General features: G+C 41.4%; 1 protein-coding gene across 2 annotated transcripts in view; it reads right to left on the bottom strand.

The window, feature by feature from the left end:
- Positions 1 to 20,699, bottom strand: part of dachd (dachshund d) — a 331,847-nt gene extending 311,148 nt beyond the window's left edge. For both annotated transcript variants that reach the window (XM_064975650.1, XM_064975651.1), the window contains exon 1: positions 19,807 to 20,699. In XM_064975650.1, the coding sequence (XP_064831722.1) occupies positions 19,807 to 20,351 (545 nt within the window). In that variant the 5' untranslated portion in view covers positions 20,352 to 20,699. The remainder of the gene's footprint in view (positions 1 to 19,806) is intronic.
- Between the last annotated feature and the right edge of the window lie 2,440 nt (positions 20,700 to 23,139).

Raw genomic sequence — 23,139 nt, 5'->3', positions numbered from 1 at the left:
GGCTATGCCCCTTAGTTCCAGTGAAGGGAAATCTTAACGCTATAGCATACAATGACATTCTAGATGATTCTGTGCTTCCAACTTTGTGGCAACAGTTTGGGGAAGGCTCTTTCTGTTTCAGCATGAGAATGCCCCTGTGCACAAAGCGAGGTCGATAAAGAAATGTTTTGTCAAGATCAGTGTGGAAGAACTTGACTGGCCTGCACAGAGCCCTGACCTCAACCTCGTCAAACAAAATGGGGATGAATTGGAACGCAGACTGTGATCCAGGCCTAATGCCTGACCTCACTAATGCTCTTGTGGCTGAATGGAAGCATCTCCCTGCAGAAATGTTCCAACATCTAGTGGAAAGCCTTCCCAGAAGAGTGGAGGCTGTAGCCAAGGGGGGACCAACTCCATAATTATGCCTATGATTTTGGAATGATATGTTCGACTAGCAGGCATCCACATACTTTTGGTCATGTAGTGTTTTCTTAGATTTTATTATTTGAATCTTTCTCTGTCTAATACTTGTTGCATTCAGTAAATTGTTGTCAAAGTACTATTTCTACATTTTGTGTCAGGCTTTTTACTAAATTGTATTGATAGAGGTTATCTAAATCGTTGTTTGCATCTTTACATTGTAACGGGAGGAAGAATCTTTGCCAATCCAATAGTATACTTTGTGTGCGTTATGAATATGTATATGTAAATATAGTATAATAGACCCCTCCTTTTCCCACATTTTGTTATCATACAGCCATATCATGAAATTGATTAAATAAATACAAATTCTCATAAATCTACACACAATATCCCATAATGATAAAGCAAAAACAGGTTGAGACATTATTGTAAATGTATTAAACATTTTAAAAATTAAAACCTTATTACATAAGTATTCAGACCCTTTGCTATGCGACTCGAAATTGAGCTCAGGTTCATCCTGTTCCCATTGATCATCCTTGAGATGTTTCTACAACTTGATTGAAGTCCACCTGTAGTAGATTAAATTGATTGGACATGATTTGGAAAGGCACACAACTGTATATATAAGGTCCCACAGTTCACAGTGCATGTCAGAGCAAAAACCAAGCCATGAGGTCAAAGGAATTGTCCGTAGCGCTCCGAGACAGGATTGTGTCGAGTCACAGATCTGGGGAAGCGTACCACAACATTTCTGCAGCATTGAAGGTCCTAAGAACACAGTGGCCTCCATCATTATTCAATGGAATAAGTTTGGAACCACCAAGACTTCCTAGAGCTGACCGCCCGGCCAAACTGAGCAATCGGGGGATAAGGGCCTTGGTCGGGGAGGTGACCAAGAACCCGATGGTCACTCTGACAGAGCTCCAGAGTTCATCTGTGGAGATGGGAGAACCTTCCAGAAGGACAGTACTCCACCAATCAGGCCTTTATGGTAGAGGCCAGACGGAAGCCACTCCTCAATAAAAGGGGCATGACAGGACTCTCAGACCATGAGAAACAAGATTCTCTGGTCTGATGAAACCAAGATTGAACTCTTTGGCCTGAATGCCAAGCGTCACGTGTGGAGGAAACCTGGCACCATCCCTACGGTGAAGCATGCTGTTGGCAGCCACATGCTATGGGAATGTTTTTCAGCGGCAGTTTCACCTTCCAACAGGACAACGACCCTAAGCACATAGACAAGACAATGCAGGCTTCGGGACAAGTCTCTGAATGTCCTTGAGTGACACAGCCAGAGCCCGGAATTGAAACTGATCAAAAATCTCTGGAGAGACCTGAAAATAGTTGTGCAGCGATGCTCCCCATCCAACCTGACAGAGCTTGAGAGGATCTGCAGAGTAAAATGGGAGAAACTCACCGAATACAGGTGCCAAGCTTGCGGAGTCATACCCAAGAAGACTCGAGGCTGTAATCTCTGCCAAAGGTGCGTCAACAAAGTACTGAGTAAAGGGTCTGAAGACTTATGGAAATGTGATACCAGTTTGTTTTTTTATACATTTGCAAAAACTTCTAATAACCTCTTTTTACTTTCTTATTATGTGTTATTGTGTGTAGATGGATGAGGATTCTTTTATTTTAATGTATTTTAGAATAAGGCTGTAACATAAAATGTGGGAAAGGGGTCTGAATACTTTCAGAATGCACTGTATGTCTGTTTGAAATGAGCTACTGACCATTTATGTTGAACACACATAGTAGGCAGAGCTAGGGACCAACTTCAACAGCCTATAATATACTGTACATAGGATATTAGTGATTACTGTCAAAAGCACGCAAACACACCTCACATTTTTCCATAACTAATACCAGTATGTTGAACGAACCAATTAAAACTACAGAACACATTTTCTAGGCACCGTTTACCTTCTATCCAGCCAGGAATACAGTAGCATGAATCCTCGTATCTGATTAGCCAAGGACGTGTGGTTTGACGCAGCTTTAGAGGTCCCCCATCAGAGTTGGGTGTCACGTCTCAGGGAGGCGACTGTCACTCTTTAAGAGGAGGGTAATAATAGCCGGGCACCATGGTTACTGTACTGTAGTGGTGGCACAGGCGTTTCTTAAAAAGGGTTTGCCGTTAAAACAACTAAGTTACACTCCGACAGGGGAGAAGGGAGAAAGAGAGAGGGGTAGAGAGGAGAAGACAAGGCAGGGAGACCCGAGTGAGAGATATAGAGAGCGAGAGTCAATGATAGGTGAATATGTGTTGACCCGGTATATGGATGCCCTGTTCATAATAGCTACAGGTGTCCCTTGTGGGGTCAGGAGGCAGCTTTAGCTAGCTGTATGGAAAACATCACTGACTGGCTGCAGATGTGAACATTTGTACATGTTTTTTGTCACATACTGTTCATTTGGAGCATTGTAACCCATTGGATGATGTCTACTTGTTATCAGTGCTGTGTTTTGCTGCTATCCAACTATTATTTTGTGTTACATTTGTTTTGATCTCAAAACTTTCGTTCAGGATTTGATTTGCTGCCGAACAAAATGAAGAGATTTGAAATTGGTGTATGAGCAAAGTCTAGTTCTACATTTCTATTCACTACTTTGAAACAAACACATTTTTCAGGCTCAGTGAAAACTACATAGTAGATGACATTGTTTTCCACCTTCTCCTCTCCTCTCTTCTTCTGTTGTTAGCTTCAGGATCCACTGCCTCCAACGGCATCTATTAAAGATAATTTAATGCCTCCACTGCCTCCGACAGTATCGATTGCTATTTAACCTTTACCTGGCACTCGTATGGAAAAGGCCTGGAGCTAATGACACCTGAGACCAGCACTACATTCTATGGTTGTTCAAAGGATCTGCTCACTCAATACCTCCTGACGAAAACAAGAAAAAAACACACCAAGAAAAGGGCCCACGAAGCTATTAATGTGAAGAGTGAAGACTCAAATCCGCCTAGACCGCAGATTCAAAACAGTTTATTCAAGTCAATTTAGGTGTCAACTAATGACGTTCACAAATCATGTTTTGGTTTGTAGAGATGATGATTCCCTATGGAAGCTGCTGGCAGGAGACTCTGTAGTGTGTGGTAAAAGACTCCGCAAGGTTCCATAGAGACACTGAAATGGTAATGCCAGAGAAGCCATTGTTTGGAGGATATATTGGCACGGGTGTTGTTAGGCCCGAGAGAAAGTATCGGCATTTTCACTTGTATACAACAATTAACAAGATATTCAAATAATGGTTAACATATTTTCATACAACATTCTTATTTTGATGAATTTATTCATACTATTTCATCCTTCCACAAGATACAGTTGAAGTTGGAAGTTTACATACACCTTAGCCAAATACACTTAAACCCAGTTTTTCACAACTCCTGACATTTAATCAGAGTAAAAATTCCCTGTTTTAGGTCACTTAGGATCACCACTTTATTTTAAGGATGTGAAATGTCAGAATAACAGTAGAGAGAATGATTTATTTCAGCTTTTATTTCTTTCATCACATTCCCAGTGGGTCAGAAGTGTACATACACTCAATTAGTATTTGGTAGCATTGCCTTTAAATTGTTTAACTTTGGTCAAACGTTTCGGGTAGCCTTCCACAAAAAGAACATGAAATTGCGCCTGAGGCATGGAATGCATAGTTTCCCGCTCCATATCAAGGAGGGTGAAGAGGCAGTGGGAGCAACCTAAAGTAACAGGCGTAAAACAAACACCTGACACTAGATCCCCCTACATAGTGGTCTTGACGAGAAGAAGAAAAGAACTGTCTAGGGAGGTTCTGTTCTGCACTGTTTCTACCAATCTGGTAAACATGGAGGAGTTAAGATGGAGTGTCAGCTTGTTAACATCCAAAAGCAGATGTCGTGTCACAGGCTCCCTTTCCATTTCCCCTGAGAACTGGAACATCCGGTTGTTGGGGACTCTGCGGAGACAGCAGCAGAGTGGGCAGCAGCTACATAAATCACTATTGTGCAGGATTTTTTTTTTTTTTTACATCTCTAGGTTTTGCTTTCATACTTTTTCGGACTATCTGGCATTAGTGCAGCAGCATACGCTTTGGGGCCTAACTTTACACACGCCAATCGCCAAATGCTTTTGGGAACTGGCAGAAAAGGTTCATGTCGATTCATTCTACTGAGGTAAAAAGAACGAGTTTCATTCAATAAAAGGAAAGCTGTGAAATGGAGAGTTGAAAATAGAGAGAAGGTAGGGCAAGAAAAGTAATGTTTGGGAAATATTTGGAGTGATGATTGTGAGGTGCTATACACATTTGAGTCACAAGACCGGGACTTCAAATAGGCCTATGGCAAGTAAAGAGAACTGTAGGCTACTGTTCAGATGGGTTAAATGGACACTGAAATCTGGACACTGACGGTAGGTCTATAGCCTCTCACATAATATAAAGACTAACTCCTGCAGAATTAAGCATTTCTTGCAGTAAATTGATACACCAAATGTACATTTTGACTCGGGAAATAAGATAACAGAAATATGATTTATTTATTCCAGCATCTTATGCGAATGCACAGTTAGGGACCATTTGTAGAGGTACAATTTTATCAGCATCATAAAATATGAAAGCATTTCAACAACATAAAATATGCATCCAAGCCGAAATTAAATCTTATCAGAAACATGTTGGGTCATTTTCAAAGCTTTCTATTTCCTTACAAACTGATGTAATTTGGATTTGTTTTTAATTGCACTTTCTAAAATGGTCCCTAAACGTCTTTGCTCCACGAAAGAAGCAGATATGTCAGAGAACTTTACCGATGTCAACTAGATTGAAGCATTCATTCTATAATTTATGACATTATTATGGTGATTAAGGGTGTATTTCGTCTTCTACGGCAACATATAATGACAGAAGAGAAGCTGCATGTACCTGATTATAGACAAGCTGACTAACAAATAGCCTACCGAATTATCGTAAATTATAAGCAGAAATATGTCTAAATTAGTCCAAATCGTTTCACCGTCTCTGACTGTAGCCTACAGCGCGTTTTCTATATTTGCGGGTTCGGGTTGAGACCTGGCCTCCGACACAAGTCTCCGGAACCGCAGCTCGGACAGTTAGACGGCTCATCAGGCACGTGCACTGATACGGCTCTATCTGTGACCACATGCCCCTTGCCCTCCCAGTCTCCAAAGTGCTCTTTTTGGTGGTGGTATAATATAATTCCCCACACGTTTTGTGATTGTTCTGCGGAACCAACTGCCCACAAGTTGTCATCAAATTCACCAACTCCACCCTGTCCGTTGGCTGAGCCTGTTGATCTGCCCTGTACGGAGCTCGCGCGCGGACGGTTGCACCTTTTTCCCCGGTGTGGAGATTGCGCATGCCGGTATCCACACATGCATGTCTTGGGAGATGCAGTCCACCAGTGAAGTGTGTAGCTAGCTACCTAGTTTAAATATCAACAGTACTGCTACAGCAGCATAACATATAATAACACTTGATTTAGCCTACATCATCATCAATATTAGGTCTGGTTGGCTGAGGTACCCAGCAGAGGCAAAAAGACAGAGTTCAATCAAAATCAGTAAAAGAAATTGAGCTAGCTTACTAGCAGATTTAAATAAATCACCAACATCAATGATCAGCTGATAGCCCCCCTCTTTTCCCAATGTCAGTCATGTCTTTAGGAGGCACTGTAACTAGCTTACTTACAATTTGTGATGATGAGTGAGTTATTGCAGAAATAAATAGCCCCCCCCCCCCAACAACACATGTTCTGCATTTCCAGATCTGAATTCGGAAAGGTTTTTTATTCAAGCGGGGAGGAGGGCTCCCTGCAGCTCATGATGTTATGATTGAGTAGAAGGAGTTTGCCTTGTCCTTCACTAATTTCCTGACCTAATTGTTGATTTGGACAAGGCACATTTTAAAGGTCACTTCCACCACTGAATACCGCCCTAAATCAAAACAACCTAACAACCACAAAAGTCACCTGACATGTGAGTAAAGTAGTGGGGGAGACATGCAATAAGCACATCCAAGACATATAACTCAAACCAGTAAATAATTCATTATAATCATTAGATTGCCGACAATGAGTGTCCTGTATAGTAACATACAGATTTACATTTACATTTAAGTCATTTAGCAGACGCTCTTATCCAGAGCGACTTACAAATCTATGATACAAGAGAATTTCACTTTTAATTTACAGCAAAAAAATATATCACCACCCTCCCTATATGCACAAGCTTACTCTGACCATAATAACACAGAATGAAATTATCTTAATTAAAATGGCATTACAGAATTCTAACCAGTACAAAGGGCCTTTTTGTCCGATGACATTCTCTTGCCTTATTACACTCCACATTAATAAGGAGGGGAAGACCCTTAGGATGCGCTCCAAATGGCACCCAAATCCCTTTATAGTGTACTACTTTGGTCAAAAGTAGTACACTCATCTACACTAGGTGCCATTTGGGACACATGGGCTCTGGTCAAAATAACTGCACTATATAGGGAATAGGGTTCAATTTGGAACTCAAAGGGCTCTGGTCAAAAGTAGTGTACTATATAGGGAATAGGATGTAATTTGGGATGTATTCTTAGTATCCAGCGCAAGGTGAAAATAGAAACATTGATGCTGCAGAAATAAAATGGGAGTGTTTATTCAGGAGAAGAGTCGTACCTGATAGCCCCTCTGCAGAATTGAAGAGGGGGAGGAGGAGAAAAGAAAGAGGGGGGGAGAAAAAAACAAGAGGAAATTTGCAGAATCCCATCTGAGATTCTATCCCTGATGGGTTCTTCTTCCTGTCAAGTCAGACGAGAAATGAAGCCGGAGAAATTAACTCCTGATACGGCCACGGTGAATTAGACAGAGAGAGGGGGGGAGAGACAGAGAGCGAGAGAAAGTGTGTGTGTGTGTGTGTGTGTGTGTCTAAGAGAGAGAGACAGCGAGTATGTGTGTGAGAGGGAAAGGTAGAGGGGGGGGGAGAAAAAAAGAAAGGCAACCAACGCTACACGCTTTTTAAGCATTCCAGCCTTGTCATTTTCAATGTTCTGCTCTTTGGACATGCTTGTATTCAGATTCCACTACATCTATTCCTCATATCAATCCTAATTAGACAATCTGGGCCTGCGAAGGATGGGTGTCGCTTATTTGCATAAATTAATCCTAAATAACCAGTGATACATATTTCCAAATGCATTTGTAAAATTATCTTTTCATCCTTGGGGCAAAAGTATTAATATGATTAGGCAATAAATATTTTTTAAAGGGGGGGAAATAGGAGAAAAGCTGCAAGTGCACAATCTTTTTAAACTCTTCAGCTTTGGGCTATATGAAAAATTAATTAATTTTGCAGGAAAATCAATTTCTCTACGTGACCATATTAGACAGAGCCTAGGCTAGGGCCCCGGCATTCATTCTCCAATCAGGAAATCTCATCTGCTCTCCTCTAACTTCTGTCACTAGCATTTAGCATCCTGGAACAAGCACCAGTGACTTCTACCATCTAAATGTACCAGTAATGTGATGAGTATGTTGCCTAAAGAGAGGCCAGAGAGTACTGAGCTGAGCAGAGCTCAGGGGGAAAAAAATACTTAGTCAGTCTCAGCTGTGGATCAGAGCGTGAAATATCACATAATGAAACTACTTCAATCCAGTTTGATAATTAAATTCAATGGGATGGGTTTAATAAAAACAGTTCCTGGAGTCTAAATATCTTTCGAGTGATTTCAACTTTAAAAATAGAAAAGTTGCATTCGTTCAATGTATTCACAAATTCAGAATGGAAAATCATGATATTAAAACAGGTATAGATGCATCCATTCTTAGCCGTAATTAGTAATTTTGTAAAAGGATCTGGCATCCTGGACACAACGGTAATTGTGCTACTGACTAAAGCCCACCCATCCAGTGAAAGCATGCCAATAGAATAAGCGCCTGGACAGCTTCTGCATCCAACAGGCAAATAAACAATGCAAGCCACTTCACCATGCAAATAAGCAGAAATCCAGCAATGATATTAGACAAAATATCAAACAAAGTCTTCCTTTTAGAAAGATAACATGTACAACGTGGATAAATGTTCACATATGAATTTGTATTTTTAAAGGCCCAGTGACTTTCCTGTGTTTTATATATACATTCATTGGACAATTTATCAGGTACACCAACTCATTGACAAAAATGGTGACAGTGAGTCACGTGGCCATGGTTTGACAAATAAAGCAAGCAGACAGGCATCGAGACATTCCGTTACTGTTTGAATGTTAGAATGGGCAAAACGAGTGAACATCGCAGAACGCACAACTCGTCGGTACTTGTCAAGATTATGCCCATTTAGTGTAAGATCTGTTTGAAAAGACCGCCTGAAGTTTCAGCCTGTTTTGGTGGAATGGACTTTCGGCCTGCCATGTGACATCACCAGGTGGTAAATTAGTTAACAGACCAACAAGAGAGTTCCAAACCTCTCTGCCAGCTAGTTTTCCATTTTCCCCTCCCCACTCCTAGAAAAATTGTTGCTTGAGAAATTGCTCTTGCTAAGAAGCTATTTTTGTTTATTTCTGACCATTATAATTGAAAACCATCACATTACGGTACTTAATTAATAACGCAGAAAATACACAGTGCGAGAGTGGAATTTCATTTGTGTTTTTAACAAACCTTTAAACCTCTCTCTCATCAGACATCTGTCACTCTGCTGTTTTGTAAGTTATTATCGCCTCAGCTCCCTGTTGGATGTGGTTGCCGGGTGACGGGTATCTTAGCACCCACTCAGACTGGGGAGTGATTTGAATCGCATCCAGAAATCTCCCCTGAGTACCTGTAAACACAACTGTGCCTCATCGAAAACAAATATATTAGAATAGAGAGCTCAGTCAAGAGAGAGAAAGGAGAGAGAGGGTAGACAAGCTGGTACCCTTAATACCAGGCTCACACTGAGCACGAACCAAAACAATTACGGTCATTTGCAAATATGTTTGTTAAGGCGTAAACACCCCAAAATAAGACAGAGAGAGAGATGATGTCTGTTTATCCCATCAATAAAACTGTAACATATAACCTTAAGAGAGAGAGAGGGATGATGTCTGATTATCACATCAATGCCACTCTACCACATCACTGAACCTTAATCTCACATCTCAGACTTAAAAGAAGAGGAAGCAGTTGACTTTAAAAGGGAAGGGGAAAATGTATTTAAAAATGGTGTGTAAGTGAAAAGCAAGTCCAGTTCCCAACGGTGGACCAAAGCGTCATCTGGAGTGTTAGTGTGTCTAACCTTCAGGGGTAGACAATGATTGTCAATTAACCGCTGCATTTCTGCCCCGCCACCGGATAGCCTGCCTCTAACCCAACCATCCAATGAGAGAGCTGTGATAGCTGTGATAGGCAGTGTGCCAATTCCCCTGTGTTATAATAACCTTTTCCCAGAGTTCAAGTGTCACAGTCGGTACTGAAAAGCCCTCTTTGTTCCCCCAAGGGTGGAAGCAAAAAGGAAAACAAGTCGCTGAAGTATGATGGGGCTTCTTCTCATGGGCCTGGTGTCATAATAATGTACAGTACAGGGAAAGGGATATTAGCTGACCTAGGATCTGTGTCTGTGTGAAGGATTAGGAGTGGTATTGTTAGATGGGGTGAGATAAGGGATATTACTACTGACCTAGGATCTGTGTCTTATTTAACCTTTATTTTGACAGGGAGTCAATGCTGACACCAAGGTCTCTTTTCCAGATGAGCCCTGTATAATAGCACCACAATACACATCAAAATACAATAAACACATTAAACTACACATCAAATCAAATTGTATTGTATTGGTCACATATACGTGTTCAGAAAATATTATTGTAGGTGTAGCAAAAAGCTTGTGTCTCTAGCTCCAACAGTGCAGAAATATCTAACAAGTAATATCTAACAATTTCACAATACACACAAATCTAAGTAAAGGAATGGAATTAAAAATATATATGGATGAGCAATGTCAGTGGCACAGATACAGTAAAATAGAATAGAATATAGCATATACATTGAGATGAGTAATGCAAAATATATAAACATTATTAAAGTGACTAGTGATCCATTATTAAAGTGGCCAATGATTTCAAGTCTATGTATATAGGGCAGCAGCCTCTAATGTACTAGTGATGACTATTTAACAGTCTGATGGCCTTGAGATAGACTGAAAAACAGCTTCTATCGACCCCAGCTTTGATGCACCTGTACTGACCTCGCCTTCTGGATGATAGCGGGGTGAACAGGCAGTGACTCGGGTGGTTGTTGTCCTTGATGATCATTTTGGCCTTTCTGTGACATCGGGTGCTGTAGGTGTCCTGGAGGGCAGGTAGTTTGCCCCCGGCAATGCGTAGAGGCAGACCGCACCACCTTCTGGAGAGCCCTGTGTTTGAGGGCGGTGTAGTTGTCGTACCAGGCGGTGATAGAGCCCGACAGGATTCTCTGTAAAAGCATCTTTAAAAGCGTGTGAGGGTTTTCTGTGCCAAGCAAATTTCTTCAGCCTCCTGAGGAGGCGCTGTTGGGTGGACCATTTCAGTCTGTCAGTGATGTGTACGCTATCCACCTTCTCCGGTCCCGTCGATGTGGATAGGGGGGTGCTCCTTCTGCTGTTTTCTGAAGTCCACGATTAGCTCATTTGTTTTGTTGACATTGAGTGAGAGGTTATTTTCCTGGCACCACACTCGCATGGCCCTCCCCTCCTCCCTGTAGGCTGTCTGCTGGTAATCAAGCCTACTACTGTTGTGTCTGCAAATTTCATGACCGAGTTGGAGGCGTGTGTGGCCACGCAGTCATGGGTGAACAGTGAGTACAGGAAGGGGCTGAGCACGCACCCTTGTATTGAGGATCAGCGAAGTGGAGGTATTGTTTCCGACCTTCACCACCTAGGGGTGGCCCGTCAGAAAGTCCAGGACCCAGTTGCACAGGGCGGGGTTCAGACCCAGGGCCTCGAGCTTAATGATGAGCGGATTCATATACAAGTTGTTATACAAAACAAGCTCAACACAATCATAAAACACAGACACATTCTTCAGTAAAAAGGTCCCCTAACAACTGTCTGAAATGCCTGAGAAGCACCAACTCCTCTCATTTTAAAGTGCATTGTAGATCATTCCACACGCAAAGCGCAAGGAAATCAAAGGCTGATCTACTTCACTCTCCAGAAACCAAAGGGGTCACCAGAGTTAACCAACCCTGTGAACGGGTTTGATAACTTTAATTTTAAATCTTAGGTCAGTAGGAAGTTTGTGGAGCAGGGCTTTGTAAACAAAAAGAGCATAATGATGTGATGTATGTAACTTCAAAGAGGTTCAGCCAATCTTTGGGTAAAGACTGATGAGTAATTAAACTGTCTCCTGTGATAAAACAAAGGGCGCTATGAAAAACTGTCTCCTGTGATAAAACAAAGGGCGCTATGAAAAACTGTCTCCTGTGATAAAACAAAGGACGCTATGAAAAACTGTCTCCTGTGATAAAACAAAGGACGCTATGAAAAACTGTCTCCTGTGATAAAACAAAGGACGCTATGAAAAACTGTCTCCTGTGATAAAACAAAGGACGCTATGAAAAACTCTCTCCTCTGATAAAACAAAGGGCGCTATGAAAAACTGTCTCCTGTGATAAAACAAAGGGCGCTATGAAAAACTGTCTCCTGTGATAAAACAAAGGGCGCTATGAAAAACTGCCTCCTGTGATAAAACAAAGGGCGCTATGAAAAACTGTCTCCTGTGATAAAACAAAGGGCGCTATGAAAAACTGTCTCCTGTGATAAAACAAAGGGCGCTATGAAAAACTGTCTCCTGTGATAAAACAAAGGGCGCTATGAAAAACTGTCTCCTGTGATAAAACAAAGGGCGCTATGAAAAACTGTCTCCTGTGATAAAACAAAGGGCGCTATGAAAAACTGTCTCCTGTGATAAAACAAAGGGCGCTATGAAAAACTGTCTCCTGTGATAAAACAAAGGGCGCTATGAAAAACTGTCTCCTGTGATAAAACAAAGGGCGCTATGAAAAACTGTCTCCTGTGATAAAACAAAGGGCGCTATGAAAAACTGTCTCCTGTGATAAAACAAAGGGCGCTATGAAAAACTGTCTCCTGTGATAAAACAAAGGGCGCTATGAAAAACTGTCTCCTGTGATAAAACAAAGAGCGCTATGAAAAACTGTCTCCTGTGATAAAACAAAGGGCGCTATGAAAAACTGTCTCCTGTGATAAAACAAAGGGCGCTATGAAAAACTGCCTCCTGTGATAAAACAAAGGGCGCTATGAAAAACTGCCTCCTGTGATAAAACAAAGGGCGCTATGAAAAACTCTCTCCTGTGATAAAACAAAGGGCGCTATGAAAAACTGTCTCCTGTGATAAAACAAAGGGCGCTATGAAAAACTGTCTCCTGTGATAAAACAAAGGGCGCTATGAAAAACTGTCTCCTGTGATAAAACAAAGGGTGCTATGAAAAACTGTCTCCTGTGATAAAACAAAGGGCGCTATGAAAAACTCTCTCCTGTGATAAAACAAAGGGCGCTATGAAAAACTGTCTCCTGTGATAAAACAAAGGGCGCTATGAAAAACTGTCTCCTGTGATAAAACAAAGGGCGCTATGAAAAACTGTCTCCTGTGATAAAACAAAGGGCGCTATGAAAAACTGTCTCCTGTGATAAAACAAAGGGCGCTATGAAAAACTGTCTCCTGTGATAAAACAAAGGGCGCTATGAAAAACTGTCTCCTGTGATAAAACAAAGGGCGCTATGAAAAACTGTCTCCTGTGATAAAACAAAGGGCGCTATGAAAAACTCTCTCCTGTGATAAAACAAAGGGCGCTATGAAAAACTCTCTCCTGTGATAAAACAAAGGGCGCTATGAAAAACTGTCTCCTGTGATAAAACAAAGAGCGCTATGAAAAACTGCCTCCTGTGATAAAACAAAGGGCGCTATGAAAAACTCTCTCCTGTGATAAAACAAAGGGCGCTATGAAAAACTGTCTCCTGTGATAAAACAAAGGGCGCTATGAAAAACTCTCTCCTGTGATAAAACAAAGGGCGCTATGAAAAACTCTCTCCTGTGATAAAACAAAGAGCGCTATGAAAAACTGTCTCCTGTGATAAAACAAAGGGCGCTATGAAAAACTGCCTCCTGTGATAAAACAAAGAGCGCTATGAAAAACTGCCTCCTGTGATAAAACAAAGGGCGCTATGAAAAACTGTCTCCTGTGATAAAACAAAGAGCGCTATGAAAAACTGCCTCCTGTGATAAAACAAAGGGCGCTATGAAAAACACCATCCAGGGGTTTAAGAGTAGAGGCAGATGCACTTTGATAAATAGTATCACCATAATCAACAACAGGTATGTTGACTGCACAATCTGCTTCCTGCTGACTAGAGAGAGACAAGATCTGTTTCTGTCAAATAAAGCCCACTTTAAATCTTTCTTAACAAGCTTAGTCGTATGTTTTTTTACAAATAATCATTGTCAATCCAAATACCAAAATAGTTGTATGCAGGGTCTCCTTCAATTATAGGAACCATCCAATGAGTGAAGATGTAATCTGTAACAATCTTATGAGAACTTGAAAACAACATGTATTTAGTTTTGCCTGTATCAAGTACGAGTTTTAAATCAATAAGGGCTTCCTGTACAGCTACAAAGTGGGACTGTAGCCTTGTCGCCGCCAGGTCAACAGTCGGGGAAATAGCGTACAGTATCATCCGCATATAAATGAAATGTACGTGTGAAAGGGAAGGAGTGGTAATCTGGGGTGACAACAGGGACATAATAACTGACCTGGAGTCTGTGTATGTGTGAAGGAGCAGGGGTGACAGCAGGGATGTATCATTACTGACCCAGGAACTGTGAAAGAGAAGGGATGGAAGTGACCCAGGATGTGTCTGTAACCCAGATCATCTGCACAGATTCTCCCTTGAAAGTGCATGAAGCACCAGGGGATAATAAATCATTGCACGCTGAACACAGGAATACATACATCTACAGTAGCCTATGCCGCTCGTCTGGGCGCTGACATTGGGGGCGAGAAGCATCAGACCTATAGGATATCACAAAGTGACGTAAGTAAGCACACCAATAATATATAAACTGCTGAGGAATTACCATATTACCTACTTAAATTAATACAAATCTGAAGTAAACACCAAGTAATAAGTGACCTGTCAAAAAAAGTGTCACCAACAAAACCCGTGTATAGTGAAAGCTTCACAACGAGTTACACACCCAAAACACAGTCTAACATATTCAGAATGTTGAAATCTAAAGTGAGCATAGTACAAATAGTTGCAACATTTCCACCCAATGCCTGGCCTGGTCTTGGAGCAAAGCAGTGACACCGTGCCGCTACTCACACAGTGGCTGAAATGAGATTGGCTGTTGTTTCAACACAACCCTGGAAAGGGAAAAATAGCCATGTGAAATAGTAAGACCTATTGTACAGGAGTATTATGGCATCTCCGTTTGTCAACGAAAACCGTCAATGTATAAAAGAGTAGAACATCATTGTGAAAGAGTCAGGCAACAGCACTAGAGTTGAGTAAATTGTATCATTGTCTTACACGGGCTACTTTTTTTGTTCACTAAATAAAAAAGCCCACATATCACCCAGCAGTATTGTGGGAGATATTATTTTCACTTTTCAGCGTGGATTACCAAACGGTCACGCAGGGCACGTGCCCGGGGCCACCAGATAGCATATGATAGGAAAATGTGTAGAATTGAAGGAATTTAGCTTTAAACTGCAACATGTTCTCTTAGACTGAAGAATAGCATTATAAAATTGAAAATGTTTCTCTCTGCACCATGGCAAAATGTGTTGAAATGCAGTAAATTAGCGGATTTACAATGCGGTAGTCAGGCCCTGATTGCAACTTCCCTGAATGAGCTCCAAATAACAGAAATAGATCAACCAAGTGCTGTAAATACAAGCTACTCACTCTTCCTCTCTAGAAGTAAACACCTGACTACATTCAATGTTTCAAAACCATGACGTTGATGGTGTGTGTGTATTCTTATTTCTGTCCGTGTGTGTGTCCGTGTGTGTGTGTGTGTGCGTGCGTGCGTGGAGCGGAAGACAGAACCTGGCTGCTTTCCGAGACAATTACAGTGCTCTCTGTGTGCCCATAATAACCGGCCACTTTAGCGTCATTAAAGTGACGTGAGGCTCTGCATTATCCTTTAACCCTGGATTCCCCTGGCCATCCCTCTTTTCCCAACCTCGCCGTTCACAACCCGGGGAGTTCAACCACACACTCTGTCACCTGGAAAATACAGGGCAAAGTGGTGGAACACTCATTGGGAAGAGGAACTAGAGTATAACTGCTCTAGAACTCTCTTTCTCAATGGGAGGTGGTGGGGGGGGGGGGAGGTGGTGGTTTAAATGCTGCATGGGGACAGAAGGTAAAGGTGGATTGTATGGACGCAGTGTGTGAATGAGAATAGGGTAATAGAGGTAGGATAATTGTGTGCTACTAAAAATAGGGTCACGGTCAGATGTAGAGATCAAATGTTGAAATACAGTAGTTTATGAATCCATAGGTATCAACATGTATGCACAGCATATCTGAATAGCTAATTGAAGAGAGTCTCAAAACACTGATGAAAGCTAATAACGTAATTTTATAAAAGCCATGCGTTTTCCATCCAAATAAATAACTAAGGAAACAGGGACCCATACATATGGTCAAATGTCACAAAATGTAATGTCTGCCTATTCTGCTTTATATGCATTGCAAACATCGCTGTTCATTGTGAGCTAATTCATATGTACTTTGAAAAAATAAATTAAATGTCCGTGCATTCATTTCTGTATATTGATTTAACAGCAGCAGAAGAATAAAACCATTTTTTTAATATACTGCAAATAACTGAATCTTTGTATTCAGACATTTTAACCCACCCATAATTTCCCATTTGTTTGTGACAATAAAATGTGTGTGTATGTGTGTGTGTGTGTCTTACAGCTAAATGTTATAAAACAATAAAGTAGCACAATCAACATCATCCTCAAATTCACCAGTAACATTGTGACTAACGATGTGCACAGATTCTCTCGTTTTTACCTAACAGACTATTATAACCCCACTAAAAGATCGATCTCCGCTCATGTTATACTTTCCATCATATTTGCATTTCCATCTCATTTTGCGATGGGAGATCAATATTAAATCAATCATAATGACAGATTAAATGGCATATTTGACCAGACTATCAGATTGAGCAATACATCACAGCATATGAGAAACAGGACACTAAAAATGTATTTTAATCAAATATTGATCTGCACCTAAATTTCTCACCTATAAAATGATCCTACATATTAGCATGGCTGGGATAAAATCCCAAGTGTATTTTGTAATGAGAGATAATGTGTTAAGTAATAAATGGATAAATTACTGGCCTTTGAAGTAAAAATGCTGGGTGGAACTTGTTGAGTTTGGAGACATTAGTTCTAATTACTAATTACAAACAATCCATCAGCTGTGTTTATGTGAAGTTGGTATTTAAATGTATCATTTGTCATATATTTTAGATATCTAAGTAATATCTATGTCACATTATACATTTCAAATCAATAAGTAAACATAATATATCTATCAACAATGACAGTAGAAGGTTGGATCAGGTGTACTTTGAACTAGGGACAAAAAAATGACTGACTTCCCTATGAAAAGTATTTATCTATCTAAAGACAAACAGTACTGTATATTAAGCAATTGGAATCAAATGATTTAAATTCACTATGGTCTAATGTTTTAAAATGTTGTCTAATTCATCTATAGTTCAAATCATTGAAATGACTGCCCCTATGGCTAGGACAGCGGATTTAGGATAACCTACTTTTATTTCAATGTCATTTAAAAATAAAGTAGAGTTAATAGTGAGCTTAATTTAGAGTGGAAATGCGGTTGGGCTGCACACACAGTGGATGAGAGCTTTCCCTTCAGGCAATGGTTTTCAACTCGCAATGCGTTTTGAGCACTTAAATTTCAGGCTGTGAAATTCCTCACATAGCCTAATTTAGTGACATTTTCAACTGATTCACATGTGACTGTTGCGTTTTAACATTAGTTTGGATTGAGCAAGTCACTGACACAACGTTTAGCAATAGGAATGAATGCAATTGCCATCAACCTGCCACAACTTTTTCAAGGGGTGTGCCCTCAACGTGTCCTTCCATGTTTTCCTGTTGAGCCTACTAAAAACTGCATAACAGCATAGGCTGTTCTTAAACTGTTTCAGCCTGGGACCAAATTAGAAATGTTGTGTTTTCCTGGGACCCAAATTAGAAATGTTGTGTTTTCCTGGGACCCAAATTAGAAATGTTGTGTTTTCCTGGGACCCAAATTAGAAATGTTGTGTTTTCCTGGGGCCCAAATTAGAAATGTTGTGTTTTCCTGGGACCCAAATTAGAAATGTTGTGTTTTCCTGGGACCCAAATTAGAAATGTTGTGTTTTCCTGGGACCCAAATTAGAAATGTTGTGTTTTCCTGGGACCCAAATTAGAAATGTTGTGTTTTCCTGGGACCCAAATTAGAAATGTGTTTTCCTGGCACCCAAATTAGAAATGTGTTTTCCTGGAACACAAACTTAGGAAAATATGCATTATCAGTACATTTCATTGCCCTTATGCCTAAAACAAATGCAATACAGACAAAAACAAATAACAATTAAATTAAATATTCATATAAGCATATATTCATGTTTATTTTCCCCCATTAAAACCACTCTTACATATCTGTCTAGGTTGGAACTGTTGCTGTTAAAATACAATAAATAATTTTAATTCTGAACTGGAATAAACGGATCGATCACATCACACAGATGTATAACAGGACACACACACAGGCTTTTTGATAGTGCAACCCTAAGTAACAGTACAGATGAAAATGATCAGGCCTACTATACACCTTACTGTATAAAGTATTGTTAAAATAAAGTCTAGGTTGGAACTGTTGCTGTTAAAAGACATATGTTTTATTCTGAACTGGAATAAACTGATTGATCACATTACACAGATGTAGACCAGGAAACACACAGTCCTAATGAGAGGTGTGTGGCTGGTTGAAGTTTTGAACAAGCAGGTCTATTCTGGGCTCTGCTTTAGACAATGTAACACTGAGGTCATGCTCAGCATTGACACTGTTTCTGTGCTTGTTTTAAGTATGTCAGAGTTGAGAACCCTGGTTTGCATAGGTATGTGATGCCAAACTGGATCAGAAAATCTACTGCTTTCTCAGTCAGGCAGGAGACCGCTTCCTGCTGTAGATGAGGAACCCTGAACTGTGTGAGTGTGTTTGCCTCAAAAAGCATATTGCTTCCATCAATTTATTCCAGTTCAGAATAAAAAGTATTACTTGTATTTTAACAGTTCCAACATAGACAAGTTTTCAACAATAATTTCTACAGTAAGATATGCAGTAGGCCTGATCATTTTTCATCTGTACTGTTTCCTCGGGTTGCACTATCAGTAACTAGCTAGCTTGCGTTGGCTAATGTTAGTTATTAGCTGTATAAAGTTACAAGGCCAGGGGATTGTTTGAAAGATAAACGCCTACTATGAGAGATAGTACTCCCTTATTTCCGCTGATCATCACCAGTCATAAAACGACTAGTTGACTGACTTCTCCACTGTGGAAGCACTGTTTCCTGAAGCATTCTACCCTGTTCTTTAATAACTCCCTGGGTTTACTATCCTGCTGTGTATGTGTGGTCCGGACGTGGCGTTTTATTAATATGTTCGTTTTGAGAGGCTCATTATTAAGGACTTCCCCACACAAAACACATTGTGGGCGCTCCTCGTTATTTCTCAAAGTTTGAATGAAAGAGAGAGAAACTCGTCCCTGTGTTTGCGTTTCATGACAACTGAGCTCAGTCAGAACTTGTCCACTTGTCGACAGCGGCGAGTGGGAATAGCAAGTCGGTAACCGACAGCGTTGCTGCTGAACGACAGCGCTGCGTCGTGTGTGTCGCGGAGCGATCTTCAAGAAACCCGCAGAAAAAAGATCCGGTGAACCGCGAAGCACATGGGCATCTCCCTCTCACACAGCTACCAACCCGAGCGGAGACCGCTGACAAGTCGAGAGCGCAGATGCACTTGGCCAAATCAATCCATGAAAGAATTATACATTTGGTCTGACACGTCGCGACCCACCATTAACAGGTCGGCCGTGACCCATATTTTAAGAAAGACTGACATAGGTCTAGAGTCAGATTTGGCACAAATAGAGCATTACAAAAATATGACCTAAAGTTGAGTCATTACAGCTAAATGACATGTCAAACATTGACTACCACACAATGGAAAATGTCTCCCCCATCCTTGTTTACTGCGTTTCTATCTTGACGCGCTAAACTTCAACTAGCATAAACTAGCATAAATCATTTGACGTCTCCACTCACCTGGCATTGGTGCAGTCGTTGTACAGAGTCTCGAAGTCTTTCCTGGAGATGAGTTTGCAGCGGTTGACTCCTGGCTGGATGGCCCCGAGACCTCGCAGGATGCGGACCTGCTCCACATTGCAGACCACCGGCGTGATCTCCAGTCTCTTCAGCTTGGTGTACACGGTGTGCAGTCCTCCGACCAGGTGCTTCAGAAACAGATCGAAAGCCTGGGGCAGGCAGATGAGTTCGCACCCGTCCACCGTGAAAGACGCCACCTTCGCCCCCCGCAACTCCACCATTTTACACTCGTTGTTCTGCGGGGTGTTTTCAACAGGCGACGGAGTCAAGTATACTGGCTTGCTGGGCAGAGCCCCAGTCGGGGTCAGGATGCCGGGGCTACTGGTGCCGAGGAGCTCCGAGCGGAACAGGTTCTGTCCGGAGGGGGCCATTGAGGGAGACCGGGGAGAAGTTGTCGACGGCGGGGAGGTGGTCGCAGAAGGAGTAGAGATCGAATGCGGCTGGACCAGAGGGGTTGGCGGGATCAGAGCAGCCGGTACGGCCATGGTCACCTAGGGGAAGAAGAGTAAGTTCAAAGTAGAAAACCCAGTCCTGCAGAAAAAAAAGTGCAGCTGTCGAGAATTTCCAAATGAAATAATCCACGGGAGTTTAGCTCCTCTGATGAGTTGGGGAGTAGAATGATTTGCTGAAAAGACGCGGTGAGTGAGGGTTTGGGCTGAGCACGGAGAGACAATGATCACAGATAGGAGGAGAAATGACCGGAGGAGAATGAGCTGAAAAGTGCGGCTCCACTAGACCGCTAAGCTCTATGGATGAGTTGTTGTTGTCACAAGGTACAGAGAAGGAGGAGCTAGGGGACAGTGGAAACCCTTGAAGAACAGACAGACAACACTGGGCACAAACTGCTCGAATCAACGTTGTTTCAACATCATTTGTCAACGTATTGTGACGTGGAATGGACGTTACGTGGAAAATGCATTGGATTTGAAAAAGTAATCAACGTTGTTTTGAGGGGGAAATTTCAATCAAAGGATTACGCAGGGCCGTGCACAGACCTCTCAGGGGGCAGGTGCTCAAAATGGAAAAAAAGGGCACCCTCCTCCCCTCTTGAAAAACAAAAAAAAATTCATAGCATACCAAATGCCTCTAGCAACAAATTGCATAGTCCTATTATTTCTGCAACAACACACTCACTCATCACAAATTGTAAGTAAGCTAGTTACAGTGCCTCCTAAAGACATGATTGACATTGGGAAAAGGGGGAGGGCTATCAGCTGATCATTGATGTTGATGATTTATGTAAATCTGCTTGTAAGCTAGCTCAATTTCTTTTACTGATTTTGATTGAACTCTGTCTTTTTGCCTCTGCTGCGTACATCAGCCAACCAGACCTAATATTGATGATGATGTAGGCTAAATCAAGTGTTATTAAATGTGATGCTGCTGTGGCAGTACTGTTGATATTTAAACTAGGTAGCTAGCATGGCCATAACTACATTAGAGGACACTGATGCCTGGAACTTAGTCATTTTTTCAAATTTTAAACAAAATAAATAACAAAAACATATTTTGTACACAATAAAGAAAATTAATTATGGGTCAATGTCTAAATATTGCTCCCAGCATTGATCAATGCTCAGAATGCTTATTTTCTTGATCATCAGTGCTATCCGGGATCCTTGGGATGTCCCTTCCCTAAACCCTTACCTTCACCATAACCCTTATCTAACCTTAACCTTTAGAATAACTGCTTTAAATGTCAACTTAAATGGGATAGGGACGTCCCACGGTTCCCAGATAGCACGGACCATTCTTGATCTGACTGAGTTGCAAACGCGTGGCATCCTGAACAGTAGTTTGATCGCTACGTTTGCTTGTGTCCCCTGGATTTGCCTCATGGATTTGCTTTTTTAGCAGCAATTTCACTATTCTCTCAAAAGGCTAACTCCGCCCTCATGTGACACAGGTTGAGGGCCTGAGACGTGAAACGAACTACACAAGCTCGCAAGTATGCAATAGAGACACTGCTTACAGTAACCACGTTTCCATCCACAGTTTTTATGAGACGCTATATCCGTTTTCTACAGACGGCTATATCGGTCCGCTAATACAGGATTAGACTCTTAGGAAAAAGGGTTACACAAGGATTCCGCGGCAGTCCCCATAGGAGAACCTTGTTTGGTTCCATGTAGAACTCTCTTTCCACATGGAACCCAAACAGGTTCTACCAGGAACCAAAAGGGTTTCTTCAAAGGGTTCTCCTATGGGGACAGAGGAAGAACCCTTTTTGGTTCTAGTGTAGTAAAGGCCCAGTGCACTACTTTTGTGATCTTTGGGGGGGGTTTGCTGCAACAACCCTACTTCTCGCGGCTATGGGTCCTCCCACTACAGTTTGACAAACCATGCAGTTTATTAGGCTACTGATGAAATATATTTAAGTTAAGATTAACTTCACAGGGTGGTGAAAGTACTCCTATTGAATAAATATCAGGGATCTTATTCTGGTGACATGATGATCGATGCGTGACTGCCATTTGACAACAAAAAATATTCTTGCTCGTATCCCTCATGTAGCCTAGACTAACCTACCTGCACTATATCTGCAAGCTGTTGGCTAGAGGACACATGCCAAGACCAAATCAGGCACATTTGCTATTTAATCCGTAGAGTTGAAAATGCAATTGAACTTTAGATTTTTATTCGGTACGTGATCGAAAAAATACATTTTGTGTGCTCTATGTCATCAATCACTGCTTTTTATCCGCAACAAGTCTGTTTGGTGGAAACCTGGTGGAAACACACCACTGGTGGGAAAATACTCAGATTTTCTTTATGCAGATTTTAGAATACTTGCATGAAAATCTTTTGCCAATTGGATGGAAACCTAGCTAAGGTGAACAAAAGGCCATTTTAAAACCATCCCGCGACTCCTGCTGTGTCTACATGCATCCCCCAAACGAACAAAAACCGACTCTCAGCGAATGAGTACACAACTGGTAAATACACTTCATGGCCAAAAGTACGTGGACACCCCTTCAAATTAGTGGATTCGGGTATTGCAGCCACACCCATTGCTGACAGGTGTATAAAATTGAGCACACAGGCATGCAATCTCTATAGACAACATTGGCAGTAGTCTGGCCCACACTAAAGAGCTCAGTGACTTTCAACGTGGCACCGTAATAGGATGCCTGTAAGGTATACGCAGGGAAGCAGGTGCAGAAGGTGAGTTTAATAATAAGAAACATGAAGATTATCGAAACAGGAGTAGATTACTGAACATAAGCACAATACTGCCTGAAGACAGGCTACCGAGGGCTAAATAAAGGGAGA

The sequence above is a fragment of the Oncorhynchus masou genome, chromosome 10 (assembly GCF_036934945.1).
Source record: "Oncorhynchus masou masou isolate Uvic2021 chromosome 10, UVic_Omas_1.1, whole genome shotgun sequence".
NCBI classification, from domain to species: domain Eukaryota; kingdom Metazoa; phylum Chordata; class Actinopteri; order Salmoniformes; family Salmonidae; genus Oncorhynchus; species Oncorhynchus masou.
This window is presented reverse-complemented; position numbering and strand designations above follow the sequence as displayed.